This window comes from Nematolebias whitei, chromosome 9 (genome assembly GCF_014905685.2).
Source record: "Nematolebias whitei isolate Nwh7 chromosome 9, NemWhi1, whole genome shotgun sequence".
Classification (NCBI taxonomy): domain Eukaryota; kingdom Metazoa; phylum Chordata; class Actinopteri; order Cyprinodontiformes; family Rivulidae; genus Nematolebias; species Nematolebias whitei.
Window position 1 is genome coordinate 1,591,762 of NC_056506.1, and position 20,189 is coordinate 1,611,950.

Consider the following 20,189-nt stretch of genomic DNA (forward strand, 5'->3'; position numbering starts at 1 on the left):
GCTTCGGTTCTGCCATCTGGGGTCTATTCAGTGATCAAATCATGTCAATATGGGGCATTTTAAATGCTGAGAGCAGGCCGTTTGGATACACGGAACAGTGGATTACCTTTTCTCGGAATACCTGCTGACTTTTCAACAAACCAGCACTTCTCCCCCGACCCTTCTCCACAGCTGCCCTGAAATAACCCGGTCAGTAAATCAATCAGGCACCGGTACAGCTAAAAAGAAAATGCGTGGATCCAGAGGAGGAATACGGAACCGGCTTAAAAGGAGGGGCAGCCGCTTCCCCCTCCCGACAATCACGCTCTCCAACGTGCGTTCAATAAGGAAAAAGATGGAGCAGTTATCTGGACTTTTGAAATATCACAGAGATTTCAGGAGAGCCAACCTTCTATGTTTCACTGAGTCCTGGCTTACGGAGAACGATGACGTCACTGACCTGGAGGGATATACGACACTCCGTTTTGACAGAGACACACAGCGCACGGAGAAAAGCATTGGAGGTGGGTTGTGCATGTTTGTGGATAATCGCTGGGCAACTAACATGACGATCCGTGAGACTGACTGTTCAAAACACTATGAGATCATGACTGTATCCTTTCGCCCTTACTATCTGCCCCGTGAGTTCAGACAGATCACTGTTATTCTGGTTTACGTGCCCGGACCGGACTTCACTTTAGCAGCTGAGCGCATAACTGACAGCTACACCAAGGCACAACGTCACTCTGTGGATGACCCGATCTTCCTACTTGGCGACTTTAATGGTTGTGATATTCCCACTTATCTCCCGAATTTAGAACAATATGTGACCTGTCTGACACGAAAAGACAAGACTCTTGATAAATGTTTTGGTAATTTGGAGGGTGCGTATGTGGCCAGGTGTTGCCCACCCCTCGGCCAGTCTGACCATAACGTCATCCACCTGCTGCCAAAATATCGTCAGAAACTGAAGAGGGAGAAACCTGCTGTTAAGACTGTTCAGTGCTGGACAACGGACTCTGTTGATGAGCTGAGGACTTGTTTTGAACTGACTGACTGGAGCCTGTTCTTCAGCGAGGAGATCTCTGCTGAAATCTCTGAACTGCTGAATTTTACCATCACCAGTTACATTAAATTTTGTGTGGACAATGTTATCAAAACAAAAACAGTTAGATTTTACCCTAATAATAAACCTTGGGTAAATAAAGAAATGAAGCATCTTTTAAACCAAAAGAAAGCAGCTTTTAGAGGAGGAGATATGCAAAGGATGAGGGAACTAGAGAAGGAAATAAGTTGCATGATTAAGAAAGTTAAAATAAATTATAAAGATAAAGTTGAGAGGGAACTGAGTAATGGCAATGCAAGAGATGCCTGGAGGGGACTGAACACAATAATGGGGAGGAAACAAAAAGATTCCCTTCAGCACACTGACCCTTTTGGTCTTGCAAATAAACTAAATGTTCATTATTCAAGATTTGACATCCATGACTTCAGTGATGAGATAGACTCTTTCTGTGCAGCCTTGACACCAACTCCTGTGGAATTACAGGAGAAAGAGGTAATTTCAATTTTTCAGAACATCAATCCTCACAAAGCAGCTGGGCCAGATGGGATTAAGGGAAGGGTATTAAAAGAATGTGCCACACAGCTGGGTCCTGTGTTCAAACAGATATTTGAGTTGTTTCTTAACACTAGCTTTGTCCCACAAGCATGGAAAATGTCAACTATTGTCCCAGTGCCCAAAATAACACATGCAAAGGCACTGAATGACTTCAGACCAATTGCCCTCACATCTGTATTATGCAAATGTATGGAGCGCTTAGTGAGCAGAGAACTCATGTCTGTTACAGCTGAGCATATGGACCCTTTGCAGTTTGCATATAGGACTAACCGAGGGGTGGAGGATGCCACTCTCTCCCTCCTCAACAAGGTCCATAATCATTTAGACAACCCAAAGACATTTGTTCGCATATTATTCATGGACTTTTCATCTGCTTTTAATACGGTTCAGCCACATATACTTTTAAAACGCCTGTGTGATCTAAATGTCAGCAGCCATCTTGTGTTTTGGATTAGCAATTTTTTAAGAGGAAGACCCCAGCGAGTTTGTGTTGACAACACTCTATCTGACTGTAGGGTCTTGAACACTGGTGTTCCACAGGGTTGCGTGCTATCGCCGCTTTTATTCTCTATATACACAAATGAGTTGCAACACAACAGTAAAGATTTCACATTAATTAAGTATGCTGATGACATTGCCCTAGTTGCTGGTCTGAAAGACACCAGTAGCCCCTCCTACTCCCAGCTCATAGACCAGCTCTCTATCTGGTTTGATGACAGTTTCCTGGCCCTTAATGTCAGTAAAACCAAGGAACTTTGTTTGGGAGGTAGATGGGGAGCAGCCAGCACCAGACCTACTTTTAGGCCTTCTATTATAAAAGGGCAGGAAGTAGAGCAGGTGACTAATTTTAAATACCTTGGAACAATAATTGACAACAAGTTGACCTTTGAACCCAACACTGACTAGATTTACAAAAAAGCTAGACAGCGTCTCCACCTTCTGTATAAGCTAAGGAGCTTTAATGCAAGCAAAATTACTTTGCAGTTGGTGTACAGGTCACTGGTTGAAAGTGTTGTTTCATTTAATACTGTCTCATGGTATGGGAACCTCCTAGCCAGAGAAAGGAACAAGTTGTCCCGGGTGGTCAGACAAGGTAGTAAAGTCATTGGTCATCAACAAATGACACTTACAGACCTGTACAGTCAGGTTCTGGAAAAAAAGGCAATCCAGGTTTACAATGACCCAACTCATCTACTGCAACCATTATTCAGGTTGGTACCATCTGGTAGAAGACTCCTGGTTCCTTTAGCAAAGAAAAATGGGTACAAAAAGTCATTTGTTCCCTCTGCGGTGAATGTACTTAACAAGGTTCTATTTAAACGCAGACTCACATAACAAACCACTGTCTGCTGAGATGTTTTCATATTCTAATGTATTGTGTATTTTAGAATAGTTTTAACTGAATGTTTTAAATTGATTTAGCAAAGTTTGGTTTTAAGTTTTTTAGAGTTTTTAATCACATTTTTATTTTGTTTTATAAGCCATATGTCAAAGACAAATCTCCATTTCATTGAATGTTATGGACAATAAAGTTGAATTGATTGATTGATTGATTGATTGATTATGTTCCATTAAAATCCTTCAAAACTCAACTAAATGAGAAGTTTGAAGCCCCTAAAAAGACCCCGGTAGTATAATGTGGAAACAAATGTTAAACCAACTGCACCACCTCTGTATCCTGGGTTAGGTGGAGAAAGTGAAGGGATGAGAACCGTGAAAGATGAAATACGCTGGAACCCTTGAGACTTGCTAGAACAGTCAGTGCAGCAGTCATGGCCTTATAGCCCCTCTATGGGGAAAGCAAGAGATACAACCCTCGGCACTATAGTGAACTAGGCCTCCGATATCAATCTGTCTCTGAAGACCTTCAGGGGACAGGAACTGCTATTTCATTGATTTGAATCCAGGAATACAAATGATCTCATCAAGAGACTATTGAATTGTATCCTGAATTAATCAATTGAAAGAACACTCTTCTTTTTTATATTATCATTACTATTTTACAATATCTTGATAATCAAAAAGTGTGTTTAGTTCATACCATTTCTTTTTTTTTTTTTTTTTTTGATGGCCTCCCTCTCCCCTTACAGCCATCCTCTCCACATCATTATTATGAAATATTTATTCTAGTGACTATCTAGTGTAGGTTTTTTTTTTTAATAGGATAGAAAGAAAGAAAAGACAATGTAAGACTCCAAAATATAAGACATATACGCAAAGAGAGCACACGGCAAAACACCCGACCACTGTCTGTTCGCCTGCAAAGAACATGACAAAACACAGCAACAAAATACATATGTATAAAGAACTTAAAATATTCATGGCTTTGCAATAAGTTTCCATAAATATATATGCCCATACCTACGCCTATATACATACATACATACACATGAATATACATTCATATACATATCTATATATCTACATATAAAGCCTACATAAGCATCCCTGCTTCTATTTGTGTGTGGTTGTGAGCATGCATAAGTGTATAAGGCTCCTCTAACATTTAATAGTAACTGTGAAGCAGCAGAGGCCCGACCCCCAAGACCAGAGGCAGACGAAAAAAGGGGGGACCAGAGCCCAAGACCCCAGGAGGGACCCCGACCGCGGAGCCCCCAGGGCCACCCACACAGGACGAACCACTCACCCACCCCCCAGATCGGACCACAGGGGAGAGCCGGAAGATCCCCACCAGCGACCACATACAGTGACCCCCCGGGGCCAACAGCGACGAAATCATAGGCCCCCGCCGGAACCCACCACACCGATGCAGGTCCAGGCCCGGGCACGGAGGCCCGGGCACGGAGGACTCACACCACCCAGGCCAAGGCCCGACAGGGCCAGAGGACCCGAGCCCCACCAGGCAGACACCAGACAGAGCCGACACACGCCCAAGCGCCCAGCCCCCGATACCAAGGGCCCCAAGCGCGCCGGCAGGCAAGGGCACACCCCACCAGGGGGCTGCGTGATAGGGGCGCGATGCCAAGCACCCGCAGTTGTATCAAAGAGGGGGCAGTCCGAGTCTCGGCCTAACAAATACCCATTCATACACAGACACAATCATACAGTCCCAGCCTCATTATCACACTCACTCACTCAAAGACATACAATAACGATACATTCCATTCTTATTCCCGATACGCACTCTATACCCCCCAGGTCAAAGACATGTACTCGCCCCCTACAGGGGGCAGCCCATGCCCAAACCCAGGAGGTAAACCCATTCATTCTCGAGCGGAGAAGAGCCAATATCCCAGGCCACGCCCAGCCGACAGGACACCCCCAACCACGAAGAGGACATGCCACCGACCACCCCCACACACCGCCAACAACCAAGCACGCGCCCCCAGCAGTTCATACCATTTCTAAATGTTGAAGTGAACCACTCATTTAAATCAACTGTGAAACAGTATTAATGATTTTTAAACCTCATTAGACTTTGACAATACAGTAAATGTCTATTTACGAAGTAAGTGTGCATTTAGTCTTCTGTCTGAATGAGGGTAGTGGACCTGATATCAGTCGAACGTCAGAGACAGAGACAAGTTATTAGAACGAAGTGTCTTGTTTTTAAAACTCTCAGACAGTAAATAAGAGCTGCTGGCACCTGCTTTGTCTCACCTCTTCAAAATATTTCTCTGTCTGTACTAACCATTTTTTTAAAAAACATTCCTGCTATCTCTTGACTTCTAGTGACCCTCTAACATCACTAGGACCACACCCCTGCTGGTTGTTTCAACCAATCAGGAAGTACCATGTAACAGGAAGTGGAAATCCCTTTAAAAGGCAACACTTCTTGGAACTATTCAGTCTTGGTCTTCTTCGAAGTCAGTCTTCTTCGAAGTCTTCACGAGTCTTCGTCTTTTCCAGTCTTACTGGAACTTTCAGTCGGAGATGAGACTCAACTAAGTAGCAGATGGATTTGTCCATGTGCCAAGGGTCTCTCCGGTCCAGCGTAGTCACAGCCTGCCTCGGCTGTGACTCAACCCGAGCATTAAAAGCTCAACTCTTAAGAAAGCTTATTCGGTTGAACCGAGTACTTCATCACGATTTCTGATGACCACCAGCTACTCTAACCGGAGATGCTGAAAAGGGAGCGTACCAATGGACTTCTGTTCCGGAGTGGATACATCCTCTGCTAAGGTAACAAAGTTGCTGCACGTCCTGAAGTGTACCGAAGGGCTGAGCTGGATGTCGGAGGAAGGGTGCCATGTTATGGTTCAACGCATAACTTTCATCCTTAAATCTAAACTTACTCCTTAAATCTATTCCTTCTCTCCTAAACTTTTCTATTCGCCAGTAATCAAGCTAGATGCCTTCAGAGATGAATCAGTCTCAACAAGTAATGTCCTGTTGTCTTGTTAGTAAAGCGTGCCAAGTTTTTTAATCAGAAACAGATCAACAAATCAATGTGTACATGTTTTGATGTTAAATTTTGATTCTGTTAAATAAATGACCACATTTATTCTGATGGGTCAAAGATAAAAATGGCGTTTCATGTCACTGATTAAACACTCCACTCACAAGTTTTCTTGGTCACAAAACAGAAAGTTAACTTGAAAAAGAAAAGAATCCGTTATAATTAAAAAATTAATATTCTTTGTGCTTGAACTAGCTTTAAGAATAAATAAATAGTAGTGAAGCTAACATCTACATCACTACAGCACTAATCAGTACCCACTGGTTTTCAGGGTGTTCCGAGATCCGAGGGAAACAAACAACGTTAAAGACCAATAGCTGCCTGACAAGGTAAAAGACGAAGCCCGGAGAGGTGGTTGGGAAGGTCCCTGGGAGCTGGTGACATGGGCCCAGCTTATAGCTGAGATAATATTAAACCAATATCTTCCGTTGGTAGACCTGCCTGATGTTCCTTGTGAAGGAGGAACTAGACACCTAAATCTGTATTATTATACAACTAGCTTAGATGCATGGGCTGTGCAAGGAGCGAGGGCAAAGCAGAAATCAGCCTAATACGTAGTGACATCGGAGGCCTGGGAGCGACACAGGGCGCTACAGATTCCTGGAACCGCTGCACAGCATGTAGACACTCCCATACGGCCTGACTCCACCCAGAAAGTTAAGAGTTTCTGTGCAGATGATCGTGGTACCATATAGGGGAGTATACTCAGTTGGAGCAACACTCAGCTGATCGAGGAAAGTAGAGACGACGAAGAAACGTAAAAAAAACCCAGTAAATCAGAGAAACGACGGAGTGTTCTGAACGCCTGGGCCTGCAAGATGTTTCAGAAGAAATGGATGCAGAAGGACAAGAAAATGAAAAAATAATACCAAAACAAAGGGGTGCTAGAACAATCAATGAATCTCGCCGAGGAAGGAATCGGAAAAAAGGTACTAAAATAATGAATCAAATTATACAATGCCCTCATTGGCTCTGGGGGGGAAAAGACAAAATAAAGTTAGCTGATTGGGTCGGAACGCAGGTGAAGTGGGGATTGATTCAAGTTCCCCAGGAGGATGGTCACCAATGCACACAGGGACTAATCCACTCAGACATATGGAACGTAACAATCCAACGGCATAGGGCTGGATCGTACAGGCCCGCCCTGGTCGTGGGAATAAAATTGATAGAATTGGATCGACCCATAAAGAATTATTCACTGCTCAAGCATCGCACAGAAGGTTACTACAATTCCGTAGTGAACTATGATCGACCAAAGGATCTCACAAAGGCACATTATGAATGTGGCCGACCTAATTTCTCCTTACTCGATCATATAGGGGAACCACGGAATCCCAGCCCGATGGGAACACAATGGATTTTTAATGTTGTCCAATGGAAGGTAGCTGGGAAAAGAATGAAACTCAAGTGGGGCCCTAATTACCTGGGGATCTACCAGGCACCGTTCTGTGAAATCTCCGTAGGCGAAATGGCGATTTGGACAACCAGCCCAGCCATGCAGAAGGAGACCTACACCAGAGAATGTCACCCAAGATGGGTTGTCATCGAAAACTCGAGCCTCCCATTACGAATGTTGCATTATAGGGTTGTAACTCCATATGGTATCAGCATCATACCACTTATCAGAAAGGGTCATAGAGTGAAAATGTCATATACAGGTCCTTCTAAAAAAATTAGCATATTGTGATAAAGGTCATTATTTTCCATAATGTAATGATAAAAATGAAACTTTCATATATTTCAGATTCATTGCACACCAACTGAAATATTTCAGGTCTTTAATTGTTTTAATACTGATGATTATGGCATACAACTCATGAAAACCCAAAATGCCTGTCCCAAAAAATTAGCATATTTCATCCCACCAATGAAAGACAAGTGTTTTTAATACAAAAAACGCCAACCTTCAAATAATCATGTTCAGTTATGCACTCAATACTTGGTCGGGAATCCTTTTGCATGAATGACTGCTTCAATGCAGCGTGGCATGGAAGCAATCAGCCTGTGGCACTGCTGAGGTGTTATGGAGGCCCAGGATGCTTCGATAGCGGCCTTAAGCTCATCCAGAGTGTTGGGTCTTGCGTCTCTCAACTTTCTCTTCACAATATCCCACAGGTTCTCTATGGGGTTCAGGTCAGGAGAGTTGGCAGGCCAATTGAGCACAGTAATACCATGGTCAGTAAACCATTTACCAGTGGTTTTGGCACTGTGAGCAGGTGCCAGGTCGTGCTGAAAAATGAAATCTTAATTTCCATAAAGCTTTTCAGCAGATGGAAGCATGAAGTGCTCCAAAATATCCTGATAGCTAGCTGCATTGACCCTGCCCTTGATAAAACACAGTGGACCAACACCAGCAGCTGACATGGCACCCCAGACCATCACTGACTGTGGGTGCTTCACACTGGACTTCTGGCATTTTGGCATTTCCTTCTCCCCAGTCTTCCTCCAGACTGTGGCACATTGATTTCCGAATGACATGCAAAATTTGCTTTCATCCGAAAAAAGTACTTTGGACCACTGAACAACAGTCCAGTGCTGCTTCTCTGTAGCCCAGGTCAGGCGCTTCTGCCGCTGTTTCTGGTTCAAAAGTGGCTTGACCTGGGGAATGTGGCACCTGTAGCCCATTTCCTGCACACGCCTGTGCATGGTGGCTCTGGATGTTTCTACTCCAGACTCAGTCCACTTCTTCCGCAGGTCCCCCAAGGTCTGGAATCGGCCCTTCTCCACAATCCTCCTCAGGGTCCGGTCACCTCTTCTCGTTGTGCAGCATTTTCTGCCACACTTTTCCCTTCCCACATACTTCCCACTGAGGTGCCTTGATACAGCACTCTGGGAACAGCCTATTCGTTCAGCAATTTCTTTCTGTGTCTTACCCTCTTGCTTGAGGGTGTCAATGATGGCCTTCTGGACAGCAGTCAGGTCGGCAGTCTTACCCAAGATTGCGGTTTTAAGTAATGAACAAGGCTGGGAGTTTTTAAAAGGCTCAGGAATCTTTTGCAGGTGTTTAGAGTTACGTCGTTGATTCAAATGGTTAGGTTAATAGCTTGTTTAGACAACCTTTTCATGATATGCAAATTTTTTGGGACAGGCACTTTGGGTTTTCATGAGCTGTATGCCATAATCATCAGTATTAAAACAATTAAAGACTCAAAATATTTCAGTTGGTGTGCAATGAATCTGAAATATATGAAAGTTTCATTTTTATCATTACATTATGGAAAATAATGACCTTTATCACAATATGCTAATTTTTTTAGAAGGACCTGTAGGGGGCACCCATTGGTGGTCCAGGTAGCCATATTGCAAGAACAAGGCCAAGCATATCGCCAATATACGGAGAAGATATTCTAAGTGGATTTCCGGACCGCTATTGAACGTCAGGAGCAACATCACTTCGGGGACGACCCCTTCGGGTATTGCTAATATGAAATGTTGCAGGGCCCTCAGCTTGAACCTGAGTATTGGAGTGTGCTCCAGTGGAAATGGGTGTGGAGGGGAATGAATCAAAACCTGCCTCACCTCTCTGTATGGAACTCCTTAAAGGACAAGTAATCAGAGAGCAGAGCCACTTCCCAGACGAGGGTCAGGAGCCCAGCACCTCCTCGTCACGCAAACTTCGGCACCCACTTGTAACTTCATGGCATCCCTATCGCACAGCCAAAATGGCACGCCTGCTGGGGGAGTAACAGGGAAGAAGCAAGCTAAAAAGGTACGAAAAAACAAATCAATTGGACAAAAACCAGTATTAACCCGCAAATGGGATATCCAGAAAGAAGATATATTAGAATTAGTAAAAATAGATGACAATTACAAAAGTGTATTGCTCCAATGCAACAGGGTTGGCCCAATCATCTCAGCACTGTTTACATTTGGAGAGCCAGTGCTGCTAGACGAACCAGAACATGATTTTTCTATGTGGAAAAACTACACGAAAAACTATTTTTACACAAACATGGAGTATTATAGAAAACCTCGCCTGGAAGAACCACAGAAGGAACAACGCCTATGCCCAGCGAAGCTCCCCTCTTACGGAACTATAACATATCCCTGTCCACCCACCTCCCCGTGGATATTTAATGTGGTCGACATAATGATGGCCAGAAAAAGGATCAAGGTCAAATGGGGACCAAACTACCGTGAACTGTATCAGAGTCAGTTCTGCGAAATCTCGGTGGGAGAAATAATGATCTGGACCACAAGCCCACTTATGGAGAAAACCATCCGTAAGAAAGTGATTACACCAGAGCGGTACGTAATAGAAAATCATCACCTCCCCTTGTGGGTAGTGGAAGATCGAGTGATAACACCATGGCACCGTTGGATAAACTCACGTGCTCGCATGGGCTACAGAGTACAAGTGTTGTATAAAGACCAACCCTTAATAACCCAAATAGAAACATTAACAGAATTCGACCTTAGTCAGGATGCAGTACGCAGCCAGTTGTGGCATATCAAATGTCAAGAGATGAGGAACGGGGTACCATATTCCAAGTGTTCACAACTACTGTATGGCCCGCAGCCTGAACCTGAAGAGTGGGCAGTAATTCAGTGGAAATGGGTGTGGAGAGGGTTGCAGCCTGGGTTGCCACACCCCTCGCTGCTCTACTTAGAACTCCTTAAAGGACGAGTGACCAGAACCCACGGGCACTCAGAAAGAAAACCTAAAGCTAGGACCTCAAAGAAACCGAAACTTTGACCGAACATGATTGGACCATATCCAACCTGTTGTTGCTGTCAGATGGAGTGGCAATTTAGATCGCACTCTTAAAGCAGCAAGTGAGGAGACAGACATGGTGCAATTGGATCCATCCAGACCGAGAACAACAACTAGACTGGTACTGTGATTGGGGCTGTTGGCCTCTGATGGGGCTGAGTCATCAGGGCTACTGGGAAGCTCAGGTGATCTATCCTGCCCCACTGAAGGATGACAGCTGCCAAACAATACTCCCTTGTTGGGAGTTTTGGGGCAACATATACTTAGAGTGCGATAAAATCCCACCTAGAAACATTACCAGGCCATTTCGAAATTCAACCAGGCTGAGAACCATTCACACGGTGAGATACAAAAAAGTGTTTAGACCTAATGCCACACTCATACGACCCCACACTCGGCCCCGGAAAGTACCAGGCAAACAGTCCAATCACACCAAGGAACTAGTAAAGGCCATGAGCAAACATTGTCAGTCACACAAGTTGAAAGAACTCCCCATCTGCTACTGGAACTTGTATGGTGAGTGCAAATCTCAGAATTATCTACCGATAACTCTCGTCATGAATCAACGGTATTATTATTGGAGCTGGGCAGCTATATTCTATCCTGTTAATGCCTGGCATGAAGATTGGCCGAATTTGACCTTACCTTGGGTCTCGGTGGTCCCGAACCTGCCCCACTTTGAAGGTGACTTTGCGGAAGGGCACGCTAGGACATACCTGGGCCTTCAGGGTCCCTATTTTTCTGATATGTACATGCAAAGGCTACCAAAACCAAACGAGCTCCTTAATGCTCCAAAAGAGATTTTGACAAAATAGACAAATGTGTGGCTGAACGTATTTTCAATAGCCTTAACAACTCAGTGTGGGAGAGTAGTGGTGCCTCGCCTAGATGCCAACTGTGGGAAACAGAAGTAGCAGTCATGTCGGCTTGGTGTTATGATTGTACTGAATTACTGGTGGCTGGAACTATCAAAGTCCTACTCCAGGCCTGGCATGAGTATCATAGTAGAGACAAGTCATGTACTTGGTAGGGTTTTCAGGAAGAAGAAATAAGAGAATGGGTCGCACCCTGTTTACACCACTCGTCTAATTATTGGATCAGATACCAATTTTTAGCAACCGTGTACTCCAAAGAACAGGACATTTGGTCCAGTCCATTGTACCGCCCAGATAGGTACGTTAGTCCGAGACCATGGCACATGAGTTGTGATAACAAAGTCACAGAATGTACAATAAGCCTGGCCCGAAGACCCTGTAGCGAGATTCCTGGATGGGAGACCTATTGTCAGAGTTACTATGGTACAGAATACTCTACTCATGCAGCTGAAGTCATGTGGAAAAGTATGGTAACCTATGGAGATGGTCCATACCAATTGACACTACTTGTACACAAGTCATTTTAGGACACAAGTTGAAAACCAGGAAAAGTCTCCAAGGAATAATCATCCCCTTCGTCTCAGACTCCATGATTGCTCTAGCTGAAGGACATGCCGTAAGACGCCGCCTGTGCCTCGGTGATGAAATACGGGGTTACGAATGAGTAGGCCCAAACAAGATTTATTCCAATTTCACTTGTCTATATCCAGAAGAAACCTGGAAAAAATGTGGCAAGGGAGAGGACGAACATAGCTGTGCATGGTGTGAAACTGTGAGTTACATGGTGGGCCGCAAGGTGAAAGAGGTAGTCCATGAAGTTGGGGAAGTGATCAAAGAAGGAGGAAAGACAGTTGAAGGGTGTATGGTTGACCTGTTCCTTCAGATCTGGCCTTATTTGGTAAGCCTAGTTGGAGTTGTGGCTGTTTCCTTATTAGGACGTGTGCTCCTACAAGAGTGTCTTAAAGCTATGTGCCGCCCATGGGGGAGGAACTACAAGCCACTCCCACCTGAACCGAGTGTCGGCTCAGCATAATAGGAGACAGACAAGGAAGTAGACTCACATCTGTCCCAGAGCAGCAGCAAGCAGGACCAAAGACCTGGATACTATAATGTCTAACTCCAAAAGCCTAACAGCAGGTTCAACTATGCCAGAAGTAAGTACAATGCTATGGACACCCTTCACTACAACAAATAGCTCGAACACTATGCTAGACTGCCCAACACACTATAAAGGGGGCAAGTACAATACTATCTACTGTTATGCGCATGGATGTGTTATTGCCACACTGGAGAATGGGATGACAGTCGATGGCTGCATTACTTTACTGCTCTCCAAAGTTACGTGAAGCTGATTGTTTCACACGTGTTACTTCAAAGAGCTGAGTTGCTGCCATCCCTGTTTGTCACTTACTTACTGGGACGAGTCAAACCAACCTCTCGACATATTGTCGTACTCACAGTTTGGGTGATTCTGGACTCCCTAGTGTTGACCCTTGAATGCATGGCAAATAACCAACCCATACCGGTGACCTCCCCACACTGCGGGAACGCAGTTGGATGCATAGTGGCAGTAGTAATGGAAGGAACAATCTCCATCACAGTCCTAGCACACATGCTGTATCTGACCCTGTCCTTGCAAGTTCGGAGAAGAAGACGTTGGACCCTGAAACTGGTTCCCCTAGTGCTATGGGGTTTGATGTGGGGAGTATGTTCCATCCTGTATTGGACCAGCGTTTGTACAGCAGTACCAATTATTGTCTGGATGATGACCTATGCTGCCATTTTCAAAGGTAGTATTGAAACATATCATGTTTGTGCTGATGTTCAATGTTTTATGTTATGAGTGCTTAGTGTATATTCAAAAAGCGTTCAATACAAAAACAACTGGACTTTATTTGTAACAGAAGACGTTTCGCTCCTCATCCGAGGAGCTTTCTCAATTCAAAGAGCAGAGAGTGAGAGATACAGGTTATAAGGCTGAGTGAGATAAGACACACACACATAAGGCACACACACACACACACATACTGTATATGTAGATTGGCAGTTCACACCTAAAAAAACCTAAACAGTAGGTCTTTGTTCCTCTAATTCACAGTCGAGGCCCCTCTGTTCCCATCAGGTGTGAAAAACGGCTGGGAAACGGCTGTTCCCATCACACCTGATGGGAACAGAGGGGCCTCGACTGTTAAGAGGTAATGTCAGGGCAAGAGAGTGTTGTTATGCTTCCAGCATTCTTGAGAAGTCACTGCATAAACTGTGTGCTGTCAAGGTGAATTGTAACAGGTTTGGCTAAACTTGGTTGGTTGGTTAGTGAGATAGACTTAGAGGGTTGAGGGTTTTACCCTGCCTTGGGGCTCCAAGCGCATATCATTCCACTGTGTAGGAATAGGCTGCTCTATAATAACAACTCAAGAGTTAGGAGACAGGACTCTCCAACCTGGCTCATCGGAGTCAGGGGAGCCACGTCTTGTGGACACAATAGGACCCTGAACGACACATAAAACCCATAAGACAGTCTCTGGAACCTAGCATGAATTCTCTGTCATTAGAATTGTTGGAATGATCAAATGTAATCAATTATAATGTGCTGATAACGCTGTACCCCTGCAAATCCTCGATTAAAGCAAAGCATAAAATGTAAAATTCTGGACTATCATTTCTACACTTTGGGTTCAAAAAGTTGGAAAAGCTTGGTTCAAATTCATCAAGAAAAGGAGGTTTTTAAAGGTTTCGCAGCTTGGATCAAACAACACCCTGGAATCTTGTGCCTAGATTCTAAAGCTACTAGCTCGGTAACAATTGTAGTTCTACATTAGGAGGTGAGCGGCCTAAAAATGCCAGTTTCCCCTTGATTAACGTCCTAACCCCGACTACTAGGTTGGACGAGTCTAGGGGTGAGATAAGGGTGTGGCTAGTAGCTGATGGTCGTGAACAGTCTGGGTGAATCACTTCCGATACAGCCTTAAGTAGAATCAACTTAACGTCATTTTGGGTAAAGCTCAAGTGCTAGATTGGTCCGATATACCCCTTAGAGGAGAGGCTGCAGTGGGGTTTTGCCATAACTCATGTGGTAACCTCTCTGGCTAGACAAACAGGGGGCGCAAAATGTTTACTTCTTCCTGGGGGGGGGGGGGGGGGGGCATAACAGAAAATAATTGAGAAGCACTGTATAATGCAATAATTGTCCCACACTTAATTTACTGTAGCGAAGGCTAAGGTAAAGCATGTAAAACAATTACAAATCCTATTTTTATTTTACAGAAAAGAGCTGGAAGAAATATCACTAGAAAAGATTATAGACATCCATCAAATACATTGTTTTATAAACTGAAGATATTAAAATTCTATGACTTGGTTGATTATAATACTTTGTATTTTACTTTTTATGTATAAGGCTCACAAAAACATACTACCTTCAAATATCCAAGTACATTTAGTTAAAAGGGACAGTGGTTATTATCTTAAGGGGATAGATGTTTGTGAAGCATTGGTTTTGTACCAGTTTTGAAGGAGCGGTCTACTATAACTCAGGGAATAGGATTGTGGAATGGTCTGAAGGATGATGTTAAAACTGCAACATCTATTTACAAATTCAAGAAAATGTTAAAGGTTAATTTTCTGAAGGAATATGGAAAAGTATAATGTGTATCTGTAGTATGTCAAGGGACAGCTTCACTGTACCTTCACTACTAATTAATTAAATATAACGGTTTCTTTCTTTTTCGAGTTAAATTAATGCCATGTGACCAAGATAACTGTGTTCATTGTTTAATCAGTGTAGTGAACCAGATGACCTGATGATCTGACCCTCATCTGACCCTGATGACCTCAAATCTACCAGATGGACAGAGACTGTTATTTTCATTGATCTGAATAAGTCTGAGCCATCTGATGACTTTCTTTCTTGAATTAATCAAGCAGAAAAGACAATCCCCTATAATCATTACTGTCTTACAAATGTTTTGATAATCAAATTGTGTTAGTTTCACTCAATGCTTACAGGTTGAAAAGAACTACTCATTTTTATTTTACATAAACAGTAAGTAATGATTTTATTCCCCATTCAAAGGAGAAATCAGGTTAATATGCATTTCTTGATTTTCTGTCTGAAATGAGCTAAGCTCGTAAGTATGTGAAAGGTTGGTTTTCGGTCAACTAAAATGTTTACCGAGAAAGATGTCATGTTTAAACTTTTTCAGAAGATTACCAAGAGTTGACTCCACGAAGTCTGCTCTCCTGCAATAATCTCTCTGTCAGTTGTTAAAACAATCTCATTCTCTGACCTTGGCTTAGATAACATCTTACGTCACAAAACCACTCCTCTTTCTGGTCCATCCACGAATCAGAAAGCTCTGAAGTAAACTCGGAAGTAAACTCATTTAAAATGTGACAACTTCCCGGTTCTGTAAGAGAGCAGTAGATTCCATGGAGTGCAGTTAGTTCTCAAGGAGTTCAGAAGAGAATTCAGTTATGGAGAGTTTTGGAGTTGGAGTCTGAGAAGATCTGAAAGAGTCTGAGAGCTGCTGACAATGAAGAGTCAGAGTTGCCGAGAATCCAGAGACGTTTTGGGATTATAATTCTGTTTTGAGCTAACCACGCACGACTCTCCAAGGATTTTAGCTGTTCTCAACGGAGACGCTGATATCAGTCTGAAGGGTTCTTACTGAGGTGATCTATCGTCAACAAGGTAACGGTTTCTTCTTCGACTAAAGTGTACCTGGGATAAGCTGAGATACCTGATGGGAGCGTGCAATTTCTGGTCAAACAGATTAAATTCCCTCACATATTCCTCTGTAAGATAAATCTCAATTTCCTCTTAAACTCACCTCTCTCTCATAAATCAGTACAGATATTTTTAGAAATATCTGAAGCAAAGTCCTCAAATCACCGCCGAGTGATTTGAAGTTCATTATTTGTGAAACTGTCTGTTATTATTTTCATATTTTGCCAAATTAATGTAAATGTTTGATGTTAAACTTTGATTCTGAAAATAAATGACTCCATTCATTTGATGGGTCAAAGATAATAACGTCTCTCGTTCGCATTTCTGTTAAAATTCAATGCACGACATTACAGTCAGAAAAATGAAGAACTCGTGAAAAGTATGCATAAATATATACCACATATATTTGTCATACAACTAGTGACACGTACCCACGTGACTCACTACAAACTGGTGGCCCGTTAACGTGCTCATAAATGACTGTAAAAACGTGTAAGATTGATTTAAATGTTGGCATGTTGAAAAAGTAACAGTTTATCAGCTGTGATTGAACGCAGCCGGAGCTGCGCGCTTGGAGCTGCGCCTTTCAAAGAGTTCTGAACATGTTCTAAGCGTTGGGCTAGTAATGTTTTAAAAGCTGAAATTGTGTCATTGAGTCTTTATGAAAGCTGAATTTGTACGTCTGTTACGTGTAACTAAGAGCTGATGAGCTGTGGAAGACGTTATTCTGTTTAAAGGTACGAGGTTCTGCTAAGACCCGGCTGTGGGTTCGGTTCGGTTCAGTTTGAACGAGTATTTTGAATAGATGGATAAACGTTTTAAAAGCTGAGCGCCGCCTCAGGACATAGTTAGGAGTTGATTCGTTACAATTTTTAACAGAAAAAGTGCATTTTGACAGTTTAAAAGACGAAAAAGATGACAAACTATTTTTCAGGCTAAACCTAGCATGCTGGCTGAAAACGTCTCCTGATTGGTTGAATGTTGCTGTGTGGAGCGCTCTGATTTGCTGAGAAGTTTGACTGACGTGCTACGTCATCTCCCCTCACCCCTGCGCTGCTCTGTCATTGGCTGATTGACGTGTCAGTCACGTCACCCGGAAATGAAATTCGTTTTCATAGGGAAATAAAATCTGCTTTTTAAAGCTGAAAAACGCCTCTAAAGTGATTCTAAACACGCTGGTTAAATGCTTCGAAGCTATTTGCTGAAATTTTGCTACGTTAGAGTTTAAAATTCGTCAAAAAACGATGTTTTTAAACAACGCTAGCGATGCTAATTTTAAGCTAAACAGCTAACGACCGGAGTTTAAACTACGCTTAAAATCACTAAATGAAGCTGCTATATAGTTCCAAAAACTCATGTTCAGGCTAAGAAGTCGTGTTTGTTGAAATTTTGCCACGTTTGTGTAAAAAATCCGTTCAGAAATGTTGATTTTAACCGAGTTTAGCCGAAGCTAACTTCAAGCTAAGCGGCTAACAACAGGATGTCAACCGAACGCCACAGGAAGTTATAGCTCCCCTAGTGGATAACACAAACAGTGTCTGAGTTAAGATTAGTAAGGTAAGGCTGACATCTTCTGGACAACCTTGAGAAGACAGGTTTCACTCGCTTTTTTAGGTCTAAACAGTGAAATTAAACGTTTTAATCTTTCTAAAAGCATTTTCGAGTCAATAAACGTTCCTTAAAGCTGAAAATTACTGTTATCTTGCATTTTAAAAGTTATAAGGTATTTATGCAAACGAGCATTCACCAAAACAGTTTTATTTCACTGGTAATCCCTTAAAACTAAGGTACAAAAATAAACATTAACTTTTTAAAAATAGAAACAGTTACAGATTTTCACAAAGTTGGAAAAAGTTTACTCATTTGCTAAAAGGATAGTGCACGTTTAATTGATAAATCACTAAATAAAAGTAAATACATCAGACAAAGAGACTTTGCTGATTTTATTTATTTTGAAAAACCTAAAACATTAAAATTCTCCTGTTTAATCTTTAAATAGAAGAAAAATGACAAGCGAAGAAGAAGAAGACAACTTTTCAAAACCAACAAATGATGATATCATTTTGGGGGCCTTAAATATTTTGACAAATCCACTAATTGGCAAAGAAATACAACAATTAGAACAACTTGATGAAGCTCAAAGACAAGAAGAGCTGAAAAGTTTGGCCGCAGGAACATTAAAGACAGAGAGTAAAAAGCTTAGCCTTGAACGGTTAGCAAAAATCTCTCTGCTTCTAAAAGCTGAATTGGATGAACGGTCGGAACGCCTTGACTGGATGTCTAAAACACATGAGAAGGATCTCTCAGAAATGCAGGCGTCACTAGAAGCAAAATCTTATGAAAAGATTAAAGAAATAGACCGTCAGTACAAAGCCACGTGTGCAGATAACGAGGTGCTACAACAACAGTTGCAGCTTGCAAAAACTGAACTGGAACAATGCAAAATAGATAAACAAAATCTACAAAAGCTACATATGCGCTTAGAAGGTGACTACTGTACATCCCAGGAACATTTAAAAAAATGTGAGGCGAAACTAATAGCAGCAATAGAAAAAGGTCAGAATGTTGTTCAAGGTGACCTGGAATCCAAACCAGACCTTGAACAAAGTCGGACTAATACACCAATTACTCAACGACCTCTTTACTCACACAGTGCTTCTAGACCCATCCAATCACCTACACAAACGGGCAGAGTAACACCCCCACAACTGATCACGCATGTGAGACCATTGATATCTTCTCCATCAATGGATGACTTGCAAAAAATCTCAAAATATGTACAACGTTTCATCCCTGAACCGTTGGGCTCCGCTGGAACAAAAGCGTACCTCAGAGATCTGGATTTCAGATTGAGAGCTTATCCAAACGCTACGGTAGAAGATAAAATCAGTCTGATACGACTCACTTCGGACAGAGAGGTGTTTACCTTCATCGAGCGTCTACCAGATGCAACGAGAAGGGATTACAAACTTCTGTGTGAAGCTCTGATCAAAGAGTACGACTCCTGCGCAGGGCCTGCTGGGTATCCAGCCGCAGACAAGGTCACGCAGGGCAAGAATGAACATCCAAAAGTTTATTACAAAAGAATCTTCCAAGCTTATTTTGGTAGCAGAAATGAAACCGGAATGGAGGAAGAAGAAGGTTTTAAATTTGTTTTCAGCAAAAATCTCCATCCTGACATTCAAACGTCAGTGCAAATGATGGCAAATTACAGAGAAAAATCCATCAGTGAGATTAAACAGTGCGCTGTGAACGTGTTTGAGGCACGTTGTCATGCCAAGACGCCCATAGAAGTGTTTCCTGGTGTAAAGGTTAAACCCCACTCCCTAGAATTAGAAGGAAGGCGTGCATCGCCACCCCCTCCTAAAAAAGGAGAAAAAAGGCAGTATTTTCAGACTAACAAACCGCATCATGAAGGTGCACGCTGGGACAAAAAGGCTCCTCCTTCAGAGGACGAATGTGATTATCGTAAATGGGACCAGCGGAGGACGCAAAAAAATGGGAACCGAGAGGAACCCCAAAAAGACGTACCTAGCCGCCCCCCACCTCGGACGAAACGTCCAGAGGCGAAGAAATCACAAAAATCCCAGAAAAAAGGCCCTCCACCTCTGAGCTCGGAAGAGACAGAAAAATTGCGTGAAATGTTAGAAGATTTGAAACACACTGACAAGGGAAGCCGACCAAAAGCACTATGCAGTGAGGTACTCACTACAGCATCTCTGGGCGCGAATGACAACACTACAGATGTCGGTGAAACACACCAAGACGTTGCTGTTGTTGCCTCAAACAACCCCTCATCGGATGAAAGGGGGGTAATCACACACACAAACGATGACCAGTCATCGCAAGCTGAA

The 20,189-nt window shown here is 42.9% G+C and overlaps 1 protein-coding gene across 1 annotated transcript in view; it reads right to left on the reverse strand.

The window, feature by feature from the left end:
- Positions 1 to 20,189, reverse strand: part of LOC119414848 (homer protein homolog 3) — a 140,611-nt gene that overhangs the window by 66,782 nt on the left and 53,640 nt on the right. The window contains exon 10 of the mRNA XM_037681969.1: positions 12,796 to 12,817. Coding sequence (XP_037537897.1) covers positions 12,796 to 12,817 — 22 coding nt within the window. The remainder of the gene's footprint in view (positions 1 to 12,795; positions 12,818 to 20,189) is intronic.